Below are 20,445 nucleotides of genomic sequence, written 5' to 3' on the forward strand. Positions count from 1 at the left end.
AAAATTGACTAGAACTACCATTTGTAGATTAGAAAGATTAATACTCTCTAGTGTCAATTACTGTGATGTACCCGTGTAGACAGTGGACATAGACCAGGCCTGCTCAACACTGCCCCCCCCCCTTTTGGACTATAATTCCCATAATCCCCAGTAACAGTGGCCAATAGCCAGGAGTTGTAGGCTACATCTGCAGGAGGGCAGAAAGTGAGCAGCCCTGATCTAGACAAATAGCAAGTGACTCAAGCCTCACATGACTCAGTCAATTGACCTATAGGAGGAAGATACCAGTGTTTTAAGTAGACTCCTGTTCTGAGGACCTTTGCAACTGTCTGGGAAGGAGGAAAAGCTTACAAGTGAGATGACTGGTAAAAGCATCACATGGATTTTACCACAATGCAACTAACAGGATTATAGAACAGATTGAATTTGAATTTTTTATTTCAAAATATTAACTAATATTTCCAAAAGTTGTAGGTAGGGAAAACTAAGAAGGTGAATTAAATAGTCAGCGTGGGCCATACTCCACTAAATCATACCAACAAGCCTCAGGAGACCACAAAAAGCCATTAGAGAATACCTAGATAAAAATCAAACTCCCTACAATGCACACAAGCTTGCCACACACACAAACTGTGAGCTGACAAGGAGGGGGAAACAGTCTGAACAGGCAATTAAAAGGGGGGAAAGCACAAGGCCCAGATGGGTTTTCAATGGAGTACATTTTCAATGGGTATCTATAAGAGCTTCCTAGACAGCATTATAGAACCATTCAGACAAAGGTTCCTGGATGCCATTCAAAACAAAGGCTGCATTATAGTAATTAGCAGAAAATTGAATGCTTAATTAACTGGGAAAGAGCCTATACTTTGCTCATCATACAGCCCCATCAACTGATCTATTTGGATGCCAAAAAAATAGCTAAGGCCTTGGCGCTAAAACTGGAAAGGTCCCCCCCCCCCCCAAATAAATAAACCAAAGCCAAACTGATTTGATCCAAGAGGCTGCTGCTCCTCAGCCACCCTTAGGAAGCACTGAGGTTTCTCAGTCCATTTAAAAAACAGCTTGTTCAATAATATATCAGGATTGAGAGCTGGAACTTAATGTACTGAAGAGAGGATACAACATACACAGATGAACAGCAGGGTATTGTGTAAATAAAGGCTTTCTTGATTATTAAAGTGGCTTTAGGCTGCTCCCATCTGGGTTCTAACAATAGAGTAGAGACATCCACATACGAAAAACCTGCACTGGGACAAACTGGGACATTTAAAAAAATAAAAAAAAGACACCCTGTTATTTCAGGAGAATATTTCTCAAGCCCCTCTTCTAATGTAATATCTGAGGCAGATGTTATACTATCTCACGGCAAGATCATCATGTTCCAGGGGCTTTGAATGTATGGATCTTACTAGATAAGCAAGCGCCTACTTAAAATGTAACTTTAGACACATTGACACAGAACTGCAAGTGAGTCAGACTTCCAGAGTCCCCACTTTTTTTGAATTTCCAAATCAACTTAGTGAACAGTTAAATAATGTCCCAATAGCAGACTGCCCTTATAAGAAACCCATTACATGGAACATATAGCTAAAAAGAGCAGCACTTCTAAAGAAAGCAAGATGCAACTACATTATATTTCACATATGCAAGCAATACTATAATACAATTTTGAGCCCATTACTTAATTTATTAATGAAATTTCATGTGGTTTGCTTCTTAATGGGTTGGCTAAATGATTTGTACAATTTTGTTTTTGAAAATGCCACATACAGAGTAAAATGTTTGTCAAAAAAGTTTTGAATTTGGAAAACTTACAATACACCTCCCACAAGTGAATATCACTAACAGCTGTTGCAGAATCTCCTTGGCTCTTGTGCAGTTTCAGGCCAGGCAAAAGGGTTTTGCAACTACTATCCATCATTTATGCAGCACGTCACTTTGAAAAATGCTCTTCAATCTTCATGTTTGCCCTCACAACCAAAGGAAGTCACAATTATTCCCATATTAACAATCGGTAAGCATACCTGAGAAGTTGCAAGTTGTCCAAAGCTATACCTACGGCCAAAGGAGAATGTGATCCCAGATCCTCCAAATCCAAGACCAACTCTGCATCTGGAGAAAGACTCTCCCCCATAATATCAGAACTTGGGGATCACCCAATGAAATGAAATTGAACAGAAAGAGCCAGAACAATGAAAATGTGATACTACTTCACACAATTTATAGAATTCACCTGCACATGTGTGGTGATGGAAACTTGTTTAAATGACTTCAAAAGGGAATTAAAAATAATTCATGGAGCATAGATCTTAACTATGGCTATTAACCATGATGGTTATCTGCTACCTCTGTCTATGTTCAGAGGCAGCATGCCCCTAAATACCAGTTGCTGGGGGGTGGGGAAGAACAGTTAAAGCAGGTTAGCATTATCAAGCTTGTGGCCTTCCTGGAGGCATTTGGTCGGGTATGGCGGGATGCCAGATGCTGGTCTCAATGAACCTTTGGTCTGATCAAGCAAGGATCATCTTATGAGCCATACTGGTCCTCACTGAAATATTGGTTACAAATGCTGGCTTAATCGTGGATTTGTAAATTGCAGTTAGTTAAAGCACAGATCTGTGTTCAGAAAAGAAGCAGAGCTGTGCATGGGTAATGCACATTTGAGCACACACAGCACCATGGTTTATTCATTTATCTAAACCCACCCAATGCCTTTGCTAAGAGAGCAATAAAGTGAGCAATATATCCCTCTGCTTTGACACCTAGATCCATTGGGCTGATTCTCACTATCAAAGAGTTGCCAAAAGCTGCATGGAGGCGGTGCATGCACTAGGGGTGTGCACAAAACCGGCTGGCCCGGTTCAGTTCGAGTCCAAACTGGACCCAAACAGGACCAGGCCAGTTTGGTTTTGCCCCCACATCGAAACCGCCCCCTGGGTTCATTTGGGGGAGGGGGCAGTCCACGAGCCATTAAAAACATTTAATGATTCACCAACCCCACAAACAGCCAGGGTGGTGGTGGTTTGGTTTGCCCCCGAACTGTCAAACCTGTTTGCACATCCCTAGCACGCATTCCAAATACTCAGTTGTTTGGGCAGTGAAACTGTTGGGTGGAGGACCAAGATTGTGTTCGAGGTGCAATTATGGTTGGTTGGTGTGGGCAGTCAACCTTCTCCGCCCTGCACCAAATTACTATAACTGACTCCTCTCATGCAATCACTTCCTGGTCCTCTACTCTACATTTTCACCGCCCAATTGAGTACTGGAGGCACGCACACTTCCTCCTGCCTTTCAGCAGCACTGTGTTCATGAGAACCAGTCCATTATCTATATTCTGAATCAAGTGTAGTGAAGCGTATACTGTATACAGGACTGTGGGAACTGAAAGGTTAATAGTTGGAGGGGCTTCTGTCACCAGGGGGCCTCTGGGAAGAACCTCTTAGTAATGTAGTCTGGGAGAAACCTCAAGATGGCTGTTGGGTTTCTGAAGCTTCTGATGCCTTAAGGATGTATTCCTTTAGTTGCTGAAATGAACTGTTATATATCTAAGAAGTAGGAGTTTTGTTGGTCATCTGCTGAAGAGTAGAAGAACTAAAGGGCTGATTACAACAAGTGGCAACCCCAAGTCCAGTAGAACTTTTGAGTGCATTTTCTGTTCAAGACTGTTACAACTGGATGGATCCCCTATTTGGAGGCCCAGACCTGACTTTTGCAGAAGGCTCGGAGACATTTTCCTGTTATGCTCAATGTTTTAAGCAGTTTTGCTGGCAAAGAGTATACAGGCAGAAGTGAGACAAAAAGCTGTGTTCTTATCTTCTGTAGGGAAGTGTTGTTTTGCCCTGTTCAGTGACTTTGTTGGCTTCTGTCTTGCCAGCAGACACACCATTGGACCACTTGTTTCAGACTCTGCAAAATCATTCTGAGCCTAAGAAAAGCGAACCGATTCATATATTTCTTGTTGTTTCAAGGAAGCAACAACAAACAGAATCTGTGGCAGATTATGTAACTCGTTAGATTTGGCTATACCTTGTGAGTTTGCAGCTTCTCTTCAGGAACGCCTAACAGAACAACTCATTTTTGGAGTTTCCAGTGCAGATTTATGTTCCAAATTGTTCTTTGCCAGTTATACAGATGACCTTTCTTGGACTAAAGCCATGGAGATAGTAGAATCATTTGAAGCTACAAGGCCGAGTCTGCAAGTTTCTGCTTCAGCTGGATCAGTTTCATTAACAAAGCAGGACAATGCAGCCACAGTAGACACAAGTCAGAGTTCATCTGGTGCAGCTGCTTCATGGGTGCACCCACCTTCCAGCCAAGCAGCCAAGTTTCTTAAGAAGATGACTAGCCAAAGATGATCTCCTGAGAAGCAGGCCATCACCCAGTGTCTCTGCTGCCTGGGTACCCATGGCTCAGAGGCAGAGGCACTCTTACCCCTGGACTTCGGGGCCGAAGTCCAGGGCCTCCACAGCCCCTGGAGGCCCCCAAATCCTCTTTAGTCTGTCCTGGGTGGTGTGGTTGGCCGGCAGAGCATGATGATGCTTAATTTGCAGGCTTTTAAGGTCTGCAAAGGCCTTTAGGTCCAGGTTCCAAAATTACCTAGGTGCACATTGCTTTGTGAACTCTGTCTGCAATCTCTGTAAGAAGCAGGGACACTTGGCGCGAGCATGTTCCCAGCATAATCAATCACATCAAGATGGCCATAGAGCCACCCTCACTTTAGCTTCCTCAGGTGAATTCCTCAGGATCTAGACACAGAATCCATTGCCCTTTTGGGGTCCTGAAGCCTGGGGCTTGAATCCTGTGCAGAATTCAGCAGCAGTGCCACCATATTTGATTGTGATGCATATAAGACTGCCAGTGCACATGGAGTTTGACACCGGCTCAGTGTACATGGTGGTCCCACAGGTTTTGTATCAGACACACTGGTCTCACTTTCCCTTACCTGCTGATACTCCACTAATTTCTTACACTGGACACATGGTACAGTTACTTGGAAAATTACTGGTGGATATGTGCTTCTGAGAACAGCATGGCAAGCTTGACCTACTCATTGGATTGAACATTTTAAATTAGATTTGGCAACACTCCATGAATTTTCCAATATGGGGAAACAGTTGTGTGTGAAATATAAATCTGTGTGCACCCCAGAGAGGGGGCTCTTGAAAGGCTGCCACGTTTGCCAGCAGATTGAACTGGGAACAACACCCAAGCTTTTCAAGACTTGTCCGGTGCCTTATGCATTGAGTGGACAAGCAACTGTTAGACCTCCAAGCCAAAAGACTCATTTCACCAGTGCCTTTTAGTGAGTGGGCAGCACCAACTGTCTGAATCCCTAAGGAGGATGGCATATTCCAGATTTGTGGCGATTATAAAGTTGTGGTTAATTCAGTTCTAGCGGTGGAGCAGTATCCTATCCCAAAGCCCCAAGTTTTTTCTCAATTGGCAGGAGGTCAACAGTATTCTAAGCTGGACCTTTCACAGGGTTATCAACAAGTAGTTATTTGAGCCCCCATCTCACGAATATTTGACAACACCCCCCCCCAAGGGGACTGTTTCAGTATAATAATTTACCGTATGCTATTGCCAGTGCTCCAACTATTTTTCAGCATATCATGGACTAGTTGTTACAAGGGTTGTCAGGTCATATGCTATTTAGATGATATCTTGGTGCCTGGGAAAGATACGGCAACACATTTTAAAAAATTGGAAGCAGGGTTACAGAGGCTGCAAACTGCTAAGTTAAAAGTGAGCAGGCAAAAGTATCCACCTCCCATGCCCCACCCCCAGACCAGGTTAAATATTTGGGTTACGTACTTCATAGCTGGGGAATTGCCTCACAACAAGAAAAGGTTTGGGCTATCATAGAGGCTCCAGCCCCTGCCAATGTCTCTGAGTTGTGTTCATTTCTAGCACTGCTGACTTATTTTGCACGATTTATCCTGAAGTTTTCCACCGTGATGAAACCATTATATGAACAACAGGGTCTAGAACAACCCTGGAGTTAGTCCCCAGCTTGTCAGCAGGCATTTCAGTAAGCCGAAAAGGCCCTAACTAGTGCCTCTCTGTTGGTACACTTTGATCCTTCTCTTCCAGTGCTGATATGCTGAGTCAAAGACCGAAATAAAGACTATGCCTATGCCAGTGCTGATAGCTTGTGATGCTTCACCTGTTGGGGTGGAGGCTGTGATTCCTCACAGGACATCAGATGGGTCAGAATGGCCAATAGCATATATATAGCGGATACTCTCCAAACCAGAATTGGTATACGCACAGATAGAAAAAGAGGCCTGATTTTGATATTTGGGGTCATAAAATTTCATGAGTATCTTTATGGTCAGACATTCATGCTTATTAGAGATCACAAGCCCTTGCTTTGGATTTTGGACCCCAGAGTAGAGTTCCGTCCTTTGCAGCTGCTAGATTACTATATTGGGCCTTAATCCTGGCTGCCTATCATTATGACTTGACCTTCAAACCTTCTGCCCAGCATGCAAATGCAGATGCCTTGTCTCATCTCCCACTCCCAGGGGGAGCCCCATCAGTCAACACACAGTGATGGGTGGAGTTTTTTGGACCAGTTACCCATGTTAGCCATGGAGGTGGCAGATGCTACCCAAGCAGACACTATCTTGAGTGCAGTAGTTCAGTGGGTCACAGAAGGTTGGCCTACTCATGCGACTGAAACCATGTTCTCACCCTTTTTTGACAGAAAGTAGGAATTAACAATAGAAAAGGGGTGCCTGCTCTGGGAATTTAGGAAAGTAATTCCCGAACCTCTTCAGGTGGCGGTCTTAGCACAGCTACATGATGGTCATTGGGGCATTTCTAAAATGAAAGCCAGGGCTTGTAGTAAAGTTTGATGACCCACTCTGGAGAAGGAGATCACAATGCTGGTTCAAAGCTGCACTCCATCAGCTAAATCGGTGATGCCCTATTCCAATTCAGACTTATGGGTTGGCTGACCTCCCCTGGCAGTGACTTTGGGGGAAAGCAAGGTCAGAAGTTTTTGATGTTATGGGATGCCTATTCAAAGTGGCTCGAGGTCTTTTTTCTGAAAACTGCTTTTGCACAGGCTGTTATCCGCATTGTGAGGAACTTGGTGGCTTCTTATGGGCTGCCAGAGGAGATAGAGTGAAAAGGAGGACCATTGTCCAAGACTGAGTTGTTGCATGCTTTTTTCCAACAGGTGGCTATTCTTCACATGACCACCCCGCCATATCATCCTTCATCTAATGGGGCAGCAGAATGGGTAGTACAGTCAATTAAATGGACCTGGGGAAAATATCAGCAGTTACCAGCTTCGCAACTAATCTTACGTTGGTCTACCCGAAAGAGACAAGGACCACAATGTTTAATTTGTGCATGCCGAGTTAACATAGTTTGTTGGGGAGGAGCATAGTGAAGTTTATACACAGGACTGTGGGAAATGAAAAGGGGGGCCTCTGGGAAGAACCACTTTCTAGTAGTGTAGTCTGGGAACATCAAGATGGCTGTTGGGTTTCTGAAACTCCTGATGCCTTAAATATGTATTCCTTTAGTTGCTAAAATAAACTGTTAGATATCTAAGCAGTAGTAGTTTTGTTGGTCCTCTGTAGAAGAGTAGAAGATCATAATGCTGATTACAACACCAAACACAGAACATTATTTTTCCAATAATGAGAACAGAATAAGTACCTTGGCCTTGTCTGCATAACCAAGAAGCACTCTTCATCCTTTTTGGAGCTAGAAACATGGTTGCATGGAAATCTAAAGCTTACAGTAAATCAATTCTTTTTAATGGCTGTTCTGAGATATTTAATTTCCACATGTACTCTATACAAAGGAACCAGTCCTATGGCATCTCAAAGACTAACAGCTTTATTATAAGTTTTAGTGGACTAGAATCAACTTCACCAAATGGAGGAAGCTTTTTCCTCAGTTACATACATTCTGCCAACGGAATAAAACACTTCATGCATCAAGTGACGTGGTTCTGTGCCACAGAAGCTTATGCCACAATCAGTGTGAGGTGCCACAGATCCCTTGGCTGTTTTTGCTACCACACACTAGCACAGCTCCCCCTCTAGAATTGCAAGGAACAATACTTGAACACTGCCTTGAACATAGTCATCACATGTGAATACATATGGGCACACTGAGCAGACTAGGAGCACCTGATGCTACAGCACTGCAGAAGCTAAACAGATGTGGAACTGGTGGAACTGGTCATTCCCTTTGATGGGAGCTCACTAGGAGTAGCATCTTAAGAGCAGGACACATTAAATACAATGTGGATGCACATTAAACTTCTCGAGGAAGTACGAAAATGTCAGCTCTGCTATTAAGTGTATACAGAGACAATTACATACATTTAATACAATTACATGCAACTGGCATCAATAGGGATGTCTGAGATCAAGGGATGAGCAAAGACAGACAAAGTTAATTAGCAGAGGAGTTCCAGATCAAACCACCAGATCTACATCCACACTTATTTGCCGGTGTAGGCTGAAAAGGAGGATGGGCATACAGCTCAGGAACTTCTAACAGCCACATATAATTCATAGCAATGTAAAGATAAGGTGTTTGTGTCACAAATTCCAGCAGTACAAGCTGAACATTGACAACACACGTTGAATGTGAAAATAAATACTGCAAGTTTCTAATACGCAGGAAAAGGTCTAATGATGCTCTTTGCTTAAGATCTAGGATATCTCATGTTCAGTAAAGAGTTTTAAATGTCTCACACACAAAGCCTCTTTATCAGCAAATACAGTTACTGTGAGGAACAGTATGTTGCTTATTACAAGCAAGAGTAAATCCATAGGGCAGGAAACTTGTACTAGATTTCTAGAAGAACGTACCAGGAAGCGCAACTTAACAGCTAACCATTAGCATGGGAGTAAACATAAAAAGCTTTTATATAGAAGTGTGTACACTGCTGGAAGCTTTAACAAGAGAAGAAAAACGGAGTGCGCTAAGGCTGTTAGGAAAAAGGAAAACAAGATTAAACAAACAGCAACTCCCCCGCCCCGATTTAAATTATAAAAAAAGCACTTTCGAGAGCTTTTGGTAAAGGCAGTTAAAAGCATCTTTTCCCCCTTAAGCAAAATGATTTTTAAAAAACCAAACAAACACCATAATCTAACCCATGCAGATCCTGCATATTTCACAAAATGCAGGCACACACAGGAACATCCTTACCATCACAGCACTCAGACTACTAGGCATACATAAGATCTTGCTGCGTTAAACATACCTCTTGTACTGAACGAGCTGCTGGCTTGTCTTGATGATTGGCCAGTATTAAAAATGGCAACGTGCACAACTGTGGGTGCTGAAGCGCAGAGTGCAGTTCGTTTCTAGCTGTTTCTAGATCATCTTCTGAAGAAGCACTGTCTAATACAAATATTACTCCTTGGGATCCCTGGTAGTAACGACTCCAGTACTTCCTGATATTGCCAGCCCCTATAATTAAGAAATCCAACAAAATACAATGTTAAATCAATCAAGAGCAGCAATAGGATTAATTTCTCATTTAACTAATTCCATAGTTTGCATTAATCCCATGTTTTTAGCTTGGATTTTTAATTTATTTAATTTGGTTAATTTTATTAGCCTGATTTTATATTGTAACTGCTGCCCATAGGACTACGTCGAGCATTGGCACAACTAAGTTTATTTTGTAACAGAGAGAGAGATGATAGAGGTAAACCACCAAAAGACAAAAGTTTTGGTGTTTGCTGAACGGCCGAAGAGATATACTTGGCACATGAATGGGAATACAATTGAACAAGTGTATCCTCAGATTATGTATGGTGCATAATTGGGCCCATTTAGTAATTTTGCCCCGCTAGAAACACTTCAAACTAAGTTCATAAGAACTATATTACAGCTGCTGTGCTGTGTTTCAAATACTGTCATTAAAAGGGAGGTGGGTCTGGTTAGATTCAAATCATGTTATTGGAGATCTATTATACTTTACTGGTTAAAATTGGTATTCACAAAAGTCGGCTTAGTACATTTAATTCTAGAAGACTCTTTTAAATCCAATTGGAAATTGGCAATTACAAAAAAAAATTACTCTTATATGGATTCTCTCAAGATGATCTTATTAGATTAGGTTTTGATCAGGCTAGAAGAACTATTGTGCAACATATCCATGACGTGGAGTTGCAGATGGAACATGCAAAGTTATCAAGCAACATTTACATAGGAAGTCAGAGCATCAAGCTCAAGCCTGCTACACATTTAAGTAGTATCCTAATTCCAAAGTTTAGACAAGCCCTAAAACTTGCCCGTGTAAATGCTCTCCCAACAGCTGTGCTCCTTGGGAGATTCCAGGGTATACCATATGCATCAAGATTATGCCCCTGTGGATCTGGTAACATTGAAACAACTGCTCATGTTCTTCTGTATTGTGATTATTACAGAGATATAAGATGCCAACCAATTGCCTCACTTTTGATTAATTTTCTGGGTCGTGGAGATGATTTCTATTTAAACTATTTGCTCACTAATCCTAATTCGGATGTTATTCATATTGTGGCCAAATATTGTTATATAATATGCCAAATGCATATTAATGTTGTCTGATTTTATATTATTATTGTTTTCTTATTTGTTTTATATTGTTGTATTGCTGGTCTATGACCAAAATAAAGTTATTTACTACTTACTATATTGTAACTGTTTTATAAATGCTGTGAGCTGCTCCGAGCAGTAATGTACTGGAGGGGTGGAGTATAAATGTGTTAAATAAATAAATAACATGTTTAGAAATAAGCTCAATTTCAAGCTATTACTGTTCTGCTTGCCTTTCTTCATATGTTGAACAATTATGCTCAGGGCTGAGGAAATCCACTAGTCTACTAGTCTGTGACAAGTGAAAAGTTATTCCAGACAAGTGAAAAAAACCCCGATTGGTAGTTTATCAACATAGTTCAAGGTCTGGCACCCTCCCACTGCTGTCCATGCTGCTTTTTGTTCTCCTTGGAGTGGCAACACTCAAGGCGTCCTCAAGGAATAAGAGCCAAAATAGCAGCTACTCCAGCTAGTAGAACACGTGGAGAAAGCAAAGCTGGAGGAAATTCCCCACCTCACAGGACAAGACACAGCTGCTTGCTCTCTGAGTTCTTGCATTGTTTTTGTCCTGGCTCTGGCAGGTAGCAGTAAGTTTTGTCTTGGGCAGAGGTGCTCTCCCCCCACCCTCACCCCCCCACCACACTTTTTTTTTTGTGGTGGGGGATTGCGGACTTGGTTCTGAAACCACATGGCTTCAAATGAATGAAGGTAGAAATATACCCTGTATATATTATAGATAGGCACGAAACTGATTTTGCGTTTTTATTTCAAGCTCAAAAGCTTTTGCCGAAACAGCAGTCAAGCCAGCTGTTTGGACAAAACAACTTAAAACATTTGGAGTGTTTCAGCCAGAACCCAAACCACAGAACCACCACAAGCACAGATGTTTAATAGTAAGGGTCAGAAGTCAGTTAGCCCAAAGGAACACCAGAATAAAAATGTTTAAAGCTGATACCAAGATATCACAAGGGAGGGGAGAGTCAACTGGATCTTCTAGAACAAATAATTCCAAAATCTAGGGACTATGACAGAGAAAGCTCTGTCCCACATCCCTGCTAATCATATCTGAGAGCAGTGAGATGAAGTGGATCCTCCCCAGTGACCTAAGTGGATAGGCAGGTTCATGTGGGAGTAGACAATCCTTCTGAAACCTGCTCTCAAACCACATGGGGTTTATTAGTTTGGGAATTAAATTAGGCTTGGGAATTAACCAGGAGTCAGTGCAGATGATCAGGGGCCTAAAGCACCTTTCTTATGAGGCAAGACTACAACACCTGGGGCTTTTTAGTTTAGAAAAAAGATGACTGCAGGGAGACATGATTGAGGTCTATAAAATCATGCATGGTGTGGAGAAAGTGGATAGAGAGAAATTCTTCTCCCTCTCCCATAACAATAGAACCAGGGGTCATCCCATGAAATTGATTGCTTGGAAATCTAGGACCAATGAACAGATGTACTTTTTCACACAACGTGTGATCCACTTGTGGAATTCTCTGCCAGAAGATGTGGTGACAGCCAACAACCTGGATCGCTTTAAGAAGGCTTTGGATTTCATGGAGGAGAGGTCTATCAATGGCTACTAGTCAGAGGGCTGTGGGTCACCTCCAGCCTCAAAGACAGGATGCCTCTGAGTACCAGTTGCAGGGGAGTAACAGCAGGAGGGCATGCCCTCAACACCTGCCTGTAGGCTTCTCAGAGGCATCTGGTGGGCCACTGTGCGAAACAGGATGCTGGACTAGATGGGCCTTGGGCCTGATCCAGCAGGGCTGTTCTTATGTTCAGATGTCACACACAATGTGTATAATAATGGAGTAACATGCTCTGAAAATTGGGCTCCAATTAAGACCTTAGCTTAGCTGTCATATTTTGTTTTATTTTAGATGTATATCCTGCTTCTCTTCCAAGGAGTCCAGAGCAGTATACATGGTTATACTTCTCACAACAACTCTGTGAGATAGGATAGGTTGAGACAGAAGTGACTGGCCCAGAGTAATCCAGTCAGTTTCATGGCTAAACAGGGATTTGAACAGAGTCCCCAGTCCTAGTCCCTCTCTCTAACAATTACATCACTCTGGAGCAGCTGGAATTTCCAAACAAAGGAAGCCTCAAAGAGTACATTTTAGGAATCCAACCTTAATTAAGGTATGTGTGATCAAAGTCAGGTTCCAGTTCTTCAGGGCACAGCTGATGCACCACTGGAAATTGTGCAAAAGTGGCCCTGGCTGTAGTTGCTCCTTGACCATCCAGGAGCACCCCAAGCTACGAACCCAATTCTGCAAGGGGAGAAGCAACTCCATTCAGATTCACTATCCTTATACTGATCAGAAGCACTTCTGTTTTGTCTGTATTAAGTCTCCACTTGTTAGCCCATGTCCATCCTATTGCTGAGCTCAGACAACTGGATCAGAACCTTGATAGCTTTTCTGGAATACGATGGAAAGGAGAAAAAGAGCATACCAACAATAACAAATCCTAAAACTTCAGACTATCTTCTCCAGCAGCCTCATGTAGTGTAGATGTTATATAATATTGGGGGTGAGGGAGAGACAAGTTGGAACCCTACGGAATCCCAAAAGGCCATAGTGCTGAGCAGTACTCCCCCAGGACCAACCTCTTAAACCTGCCCTACAGAAAGTACCAAAAGCACTACAATATCGTGCCTCCCAGGCCTAACCTTGCCAGGCAATACAAGATACCATTCTCAATGGCACCGAAAGCTGCTGCGAGGTCCATCAGAACCAACAAGGAGGCACTCCCTCTGTCCACCTCCTGATGTATATCATGCACCACCCACAGCAACAGTCTGAGCCGCAAAGCCATGTCAGAACCCAGACTGAAATTGATCCAAAATTCTTGTAACTTGTCATTTCTTGCCTTAACTACTGCTGCTTTCCACATTTCTTTTGCTGCACCTTAATTCCTTCATCTTCATCCAAAAAGCTATCATACTAACACCTCCTCTCTTTTCTGTTCACTGGCATCCTTTCCTGCCTTCTCCCCCATAAGAATAGTTTTTAACGCTTTCATGAGCACCTTTAACTCTGTGCTGACCTGGTTCTCCCTCCACCTGTGATTATTCTCTCTCAATTGTAGTGATGCTAAGCCACCAACAATCCAAGGCTCTTCCCAGTCTACCGTTCACTCATCTTATCAAAAAAGACACTTCTTCAGCCAAGTTCATTTCCATCACCTAATTGCCACGTGCTTCTGGGTCACAGAAAACTCCAGCTAATCCAAAGCTAAACAGCAAGATCAGATATTTTTTGTTTGTCTAATTCTTACAATCTTCGGAGCAAACCTGGTCTGTGGAGTGCCAAGCACATGAACATATTGGGTAAGAGACCATGGTAAGGCTGAGGAATTTAGGAAGTATCTTACTGCGAACCCATTTTACTATGATGTTTTACACACAAGGAGTACAGAGAAAATCAAATATGAACTAGGTAAAAGAAACTGGTATACCACTACTTTAAGAAGAGCAGTAGAAAAGAACTTGCAGACCAGTGTTTAATAGCAGCAAACTCTGGCACAAGGAAGATCAATCCAGAATTTGACTTTTTAGTTTTTTCATCCATGTTTGCTTTTCCCTGCAACGTGTCTAGTTGTTTGTGCCTTGATCTGACAGGACAATGAGCCTGATCCAATATAGACATATTGCCCTTATGCTATACAGAATGTAATGCCATCCACAGCCTCAGAAACAATACTGACATCATTAAAGAGGCTGACAAAGGAGCAGCAGGAGTCATCACGAACAAACTGGACATACAAGAGACTGAAAGACTGCTTTCCAGCACCACTTTCTAAAGGCCACTGTTGGCCCATAATACCAAATGGAACTAGAAAAGCTGAAGAAAGGATTTCTTATAGTAATGTGCAGGAGAAAATCTGCATTATACACCCCAGTGGTATTCCATCTACTCCCCAAAACATAGAAACTGGGCAAATTGTTTGGGGTATTGGCACTATCACTGTTGGGCTATAAAGACTCTGTCCTCAGACCTTATGCCTGACAGCACATCTAGCTACCAAGGATTGCCACTCTGTGTTCACCTTTAATTATGTCAGAGTGAGGGCAATTTATATCTTCAGATATTGCCATGGGCATTTACATGGGTCCATGGGTCTACTCTAACATTTTCATGGCTGGCTTATAATATCCCCCAAAAAGACTCTGTCCCCAAAAGCCTCTCCCTACCTGAGATATACGAATAAATTTATCATATGGATTCATGGGCAGGAAGTCATCAGGAAGTTCCACTATGTCACTAGATACACGACATCTGTACATGTGCACAATGTACACAAATCATACAGATGTTGACAATAATGTGTTCACAGGGATATTGTTTGTCCAGAAACCGACAAAAATTATATAAGAGCATGCTTGCTGGATCGGGCCTAAGGCCTATCTAGTCCAGCACCCGCTTTCACACAATGGCCCAGTTGCTTTGGGAACTAACACAATCAGGAGATGAAGATATGTCCCCTCTCCTGCCACTGCTCTTCTGCAACTGGTATTCGGAGGCTTCCTGCCTCTGAACATGAAAGTAGCCTACAGACAACAGGACTAATACCAATATACAAGATTCCAGCCATGCCTCCAGTTCTACTTGGACTTCCCCTTCAAATTTCTATTCACCAGCACCTTTGGTCCTTGGGAGAAATTGTTTGGATACTTGTATCCAAAACTTCAAATATGGGTTGAATTAGGAAACTTTCCATTTGGGAACACGCATATAGTGGTAGCAAAACTAACCAGCTCAATATTTTTCAAGTAAGTTGGTTCCCATTTAATTTCATGTGCCTTAGGAATGACTAGATTCCTGAAGATTTAGGCCACTTAAATGGAAGAAGCTAAGAGCACATTTCAGTTTAGAAAATAAATACTAGGGATGTACGGAATGTTTCGACAACAAAACGTTTCAACTCGAAACAAAACTCCTTCTAAATTAAGGGCCTGTTTCAAGATCTGAGCAGAATAACCCCATTTCAATCAAAACATTTTGAGCGCCATTTTGGAGGCTTGTTTTTCCCTTGCCAATTGGTTTTCTGACACTGGGTTCTGATTAGCCTGAGTCTCCTTGCTTCTTGGCTGGCTTGTTATCATACATCAGGAGAGGTTTGTTTGCAGTTGCCACTGACTCATCTGGTGGCTACTCAGGGACGGGCCTTCTCCATTGCTGCCCCAAGGCTTTGGAACACGCTCCCTGCGGAAATAAGAGCCTCCCCATCTCTTACCATTTTTAAAAAGGCAGTCAAGACATATTTGTTCACCCAGGTTTTAAATTTTAAAATTTTGTAATGTTTTAACCTTTTTAGTTGTTGTTTTTATTGTATTGTTGTAAATCGCCCAGAGACCTGCATTTTGGGTGGTATATACATTTTAAATAAATTAAATAAATACAAATCAAGTGTTGTCATGGATAACTGTGTCCCCAATGGCGGGGGGGGGGAGAGGAGGGAATTTCAAAAAGTATTCAAGGGGACTGGGAGGCAGAGAGAGCCTTTATGCCTCTACTCCTCTACAGTAGGAGAGGAGGAAGGTAGGTTTTTGTGGTTTACTTTTCTCAGCACTGAGTATAATATGCTGTGCTATTGCCGCTATAACTATTTGGTTTTGATGGATCTCAGATTGACAAAAGGCACAACTTGGGTGCCTGCCAGCCTTAAGTTGTGGTTTGTTTTGTTTGTGAGATAGTGTGGTGAGAAATGGACAGTGACAGCTCTGGGTAATATTTCTTGGGGATGGCTGTGATGAGCTCCATGTCTGGCCTTGAGACTAACTTGTGCTTCGCTCAATACTCTGGTCTGCTCTGCAATCTGCATTGTAAGGTGTACTCAGTCAAAATGTGGCTGAAGTTGCTCCAGTTGACCGTATGCTAAGGATGCTGCTGTGGCAGCTGTTGCAATGCTAGGATGTAAGGAGTCATAATTGTGTGTGAGAGAGCAACTTGTACCAATGATGTTACTGCAGTGCAGGGACGGTGGCTGGCAGTGAATCCTGGGCCAGTGATTATTTTTGGCCATTTGGACTGTGTTTGAAATGTGTGTTCTGTGTTGGGAGCGATAGATTCCTTTTGCTACCTACCACCCAACCCACAAAACAAATAGGCAAGTGGGTGATTTTCAACAAAATTTTAACCTTTCCCCCAAACCCCCATAGGATCCTATTTTAACTTTTTTAACCTTTTATTTTAACCTTCCCCCCAAACCCCTATGCGGGTTTGAGGGAAATGTTAAAATTTTGTTTACAATCGCCTGCTTGCCCACTTCTTATATGGGTTTGGTGCCCTACCACCCAACCCACTTTGGTGTCCCTAGGAGCTACCCATGGGGAACAACAGGGTGTTTCAAGTTTCCTGATTATTCCCTATGGCTGAAACATTTCAAATTGCTTTGTCCAAACAGCCAGCTTGACTGCTGTTTTGGCGAAACCTTTTGAGTTTGAAACAAAAATGCAAAATCAGTATTGTGCACATCCCTAATATATACAGGGAATATTTCTACCTTCATTCATTTGAAGCCACTTGGTTTCAGAACTGCTTAAGCAATACCACCAAATAGCTGTACTTTAGCACTGGCTACTTTGATATTTTGACCACCTTAAGTGGTGCAGCAGGGAAATGCTTCACTTGCCTGATTTAGAATAAGGCAGTTTCCTATATATGATGTTCCAAATAAGAAGATTAGGGAGCTGTTTGCTCCTGTGCGGGAAATGGAGACACTGTCACTCACTGAAGACTCTTCTCCACCGGCCATTCTATTATTGTGCTGTAGAAGAAATCCTCAACATAACAGCAGGACTTGCAGCCCATTGTTCTCCTGCAAACCTGCCTCTCTGTTAGACCTTCTGCTTACTGAATTCTAAATGGTGGTCATTTCAAGGTCCCCAAGAAAAATGTAGTCCGTTTTATTCCACTGTTTCATACAGTCCAATATTAACTGTTTTCGAAATGAATCTATTATATTAATTCTCCTGGGTGTGCCTTGGAATGTGCATCCCAGAGTCCAGCTGATTGGCTGGGCGGTGGACACGCCTGATTGGCTGAGGCACACCCAGGAGGACTGGTCGCCACAGCAGCGGCGGGCCCATCCACAGAGGCTAGAGATGGCAACGGGTCCGGCCCAGCCACGAAGGCAAGGCCCAGGAGGGAAGAAAGAAAGGGGGGGGGGGCAGAAGTGGCGGTGGGGAGAGGTGGATGGGCCCAAAGACTGGGGCAGAAGATGGGGGAAGAAGAGGTAACCGATGACCCCAAAGAGCGTACAGATGCTCTGTGCGGGGTCGGCTAGTATGCTTTTATTTCAATAACTTATGAGTACCAAGGACTGCTTTTCCTCATGTGAGTTGGGAAAAGAAAACAAGGTGATATCCAAAAGCTTTTACACTTCATCTCTTTTCCAGGATAGCACACACATTTTGCTTTATTTAGATCAATAAGAGTTGCTCTACTTTTATACTTGTTCCTAAGATACAAATCTTAGGAACACAGGAAACTGCCTCACACCAAGTCAGACCAGTGGTCCATCTAGCTCCATATTGTCTACACCAAGGATTCTCAATGTTGGGTCCTCAGATGTTATTGGGCTTCAACTCCCATAATCCCCAGCCCCAGTGCCTTTAGTTGGGGATTATGGGAGTTGAAGTCCAGTAGTGTCTGGGGACCCAACGTTGAGAATCCCTGGTCTACACTGACTGGCAGCAGCTCTCTGAAGTTTTAGGCTGAAGTCTTTCCTAGTCCTATCTGGAGATGCCAGGAATTGAACCTGGAACCTTCTGCATGCAAAGCAGATACTCTACCACTGAGCTATGGCCCTATCCTGTCTTTGCTCTGCTGGATCTAATGTTCTTGTTCAACTTGTTCTTTTTCCATATCTGTATGGCAATTGTAACACTCCTGGGATTATACCTTGCGTGTTTTACCCCTCATGTCACCCACAACACTTCATCTAAATATAACCACCTCCAAGAAGCCCTCTCCAGCTTGCTTTCTCTCTCTTGCTTTTTCTAATTTGTCTTTTTTCAATCTCCCTTCCTAGGCCCTTTTTGGCAGAGTACTTCAGCTGCTATTTTGAATCTTCATCACTCTCCTGCCTTTCCTCATCTGTTGCGTCTGCTTTAGAGTTTATGTCTGCAAACAGTGACTTTGTTTAATTATTTGTTCAGTGTATAGCATCTAGCTGTTGTAGTGGTAGATCAATATAAGTTAGATATTATTTACTGTCATTAATGTAGAGGGAAAGGGATTTAAACTACAAGTCAGTTATGCAAGTGATTAATAGTGTTATACCTCCAAGCTCTTTTACATTCAAGATGGCATTCTGGAATGGCACTGCTTTTATGCTAAAACCTGAAATTAGAAATAAAAGAAAAAGTTAGTAACATGTGCAATACCGAGACTGTCCATAGTAGTATGTTTGTTAATAGTAGTACTCCTCCTCTGGTTTGAGTGTTCAACATCTTGTGAACTTAAAATGTCTGGGCAAAATTTCAAAAACCTAACCTACTTCACAGGGTTGTTGTGAGGAGAAACTCAAGTATGTGGTACACTGCTCTGGGCTCCTTGGAGGAAGAGTGGGATATAAATGTAAAAAATAAAATTATACATAAATAAAAGTTAACTTCACACTAATCCATTCTCTAATCCCAGGCCCTTCCTCCACTCCTCCGTGATTCATTTTTCCTGCCAAAATTTTTGAGTTTTTAAAAATACATTAATCATGAGCACAGAATAGTTATACAGAACAAATACATATAGATGCATTTTGCTTTATTTATTCTGGAGATGGGGGTGGGAAGCCAGGGCAAATTTGTGTTCTGGGGAGAAGACATTCTCCGGATTACAACCACTTAAAATAAAAAAAGGCTCAAAATTCTATCATTGCTTCAGACCATCCTTTTACCAGTAGGAAGTTCAAAAGGCAGATGGAAAAGGCTTTTTTTAAAACAGTTGCTTTCCAATTTTATTTATCTCTCTGCATTCTTTCAATTCATACCACATTATGAAATCATATTAATCTCTCTGTAATGAGAAATTGTACAAACTGATATCAAAAAAAATTTAGAACCACCCAAACTCAAAAATGATTATTACTCATATCCGTGCCTCACATTTTCAGACACCTGGTGCACAATGTTTTTTAGGATTGGAAATAAGGAAGCATATTTCATTCTTAAACCTCAAATCCTTCCCACAGCTGCAGGAAAGGCCCAGTGAATATTGCCTCCTGGCATCCATTTCTCCACCACTACCCCACTAAATCAGGGGTAGAGCAAAGTTGTCCAGCCTACAGGGATGCTTTGAATTCAAAAGGGATAAGAAAACAAGCCCAAGGTGCTGAAAAAATGTACATACTAAGTTCTTCCAAATATACCTGATACCTTCCAAACCATAATGCATTAGGATTGTTTTAGCAACCCCCACCTCCAGCGGCCACCCATATCTGCCTCTTCTGATACATAGATGTTAACGTTATACCAGTAGCTATTGCACACAGGTTACTGACAGATCAATTTGTAGACTGGAGACTGATTCAATTTGCATTTAGAAATCCTTTGTTACAAAGTGAGAGAAAACTGATTCATATATAGTTGATATGAATCTGTAAAACCCAAACTGCTTCGGGAACTTTGGTTGAAAAGTGGTATATAAATATTTGTTCTTGTAGGAGAGTGTGTGTGTGTGCGTGTGTGTGTACGCCTCCTAATGGCGCAGCAGGGAAGTAACTTGCCTAGGGAGCAAGAGGTTTCTGGTTTGAATCCCCGCTGATAGCAGCAATATAGGAAGATGCTGAAAGGCATCTTTTCATACTGCGCAGGAGGAGGCAATGGTAAACCCCTCCTGTATTCTACCAAAGAAAACCACATGGCTCTGTGGTCAT

The 20,445-nt window shown here is 42.3% G+C and overlaps 1 protein-coding gene across 2 annotated transcripts in view; it reads right to left on the bottom strand.

Moving 5' to 3' along the window:
* Positions 1 to 20,445, bottom strand: part of ARL15 (ADP ribosylation factor like GTPase 15) — a 232,166-nt gene that overhangs the window by 135,113 nt on the left and 76,608 nt on the right. For both annotated transcript variants that reach the window (XM_053295706.1, XM_053295705.1), the window contains exons 3-4: positions 18,855 to 18,914; positions 9,239 to 9,447 (exon numbers count right to left, since the gene is read on the bottom strand). In XM_053295706.1, the coding sequence (XP_053151681.1) occupies positions 9,239 to 9,447; positions 18,855 to 18,914 (269 nt within the window). The remainder of the gene's footprint in view (positions 1 to 9,238; positions 9,448 to 18,854; positions 18,915 to 20,445) is intronic.

Source organism: Hemicordylus capensis, chromosome 2 (genome assembly GCF_027244095.1).
Source record: "Hemicordylus capensis ecotype Gifberg chromosome 2, rHemCap1.1.pri, whole genome shotgun sequence".
Classification (NCBI taxonomy): Eukaryota; Metazoa; Chordata; class Lepidosauria; order Squamata; family Cordylidae; genus Hemicordylus; species Hemicordylus capensis.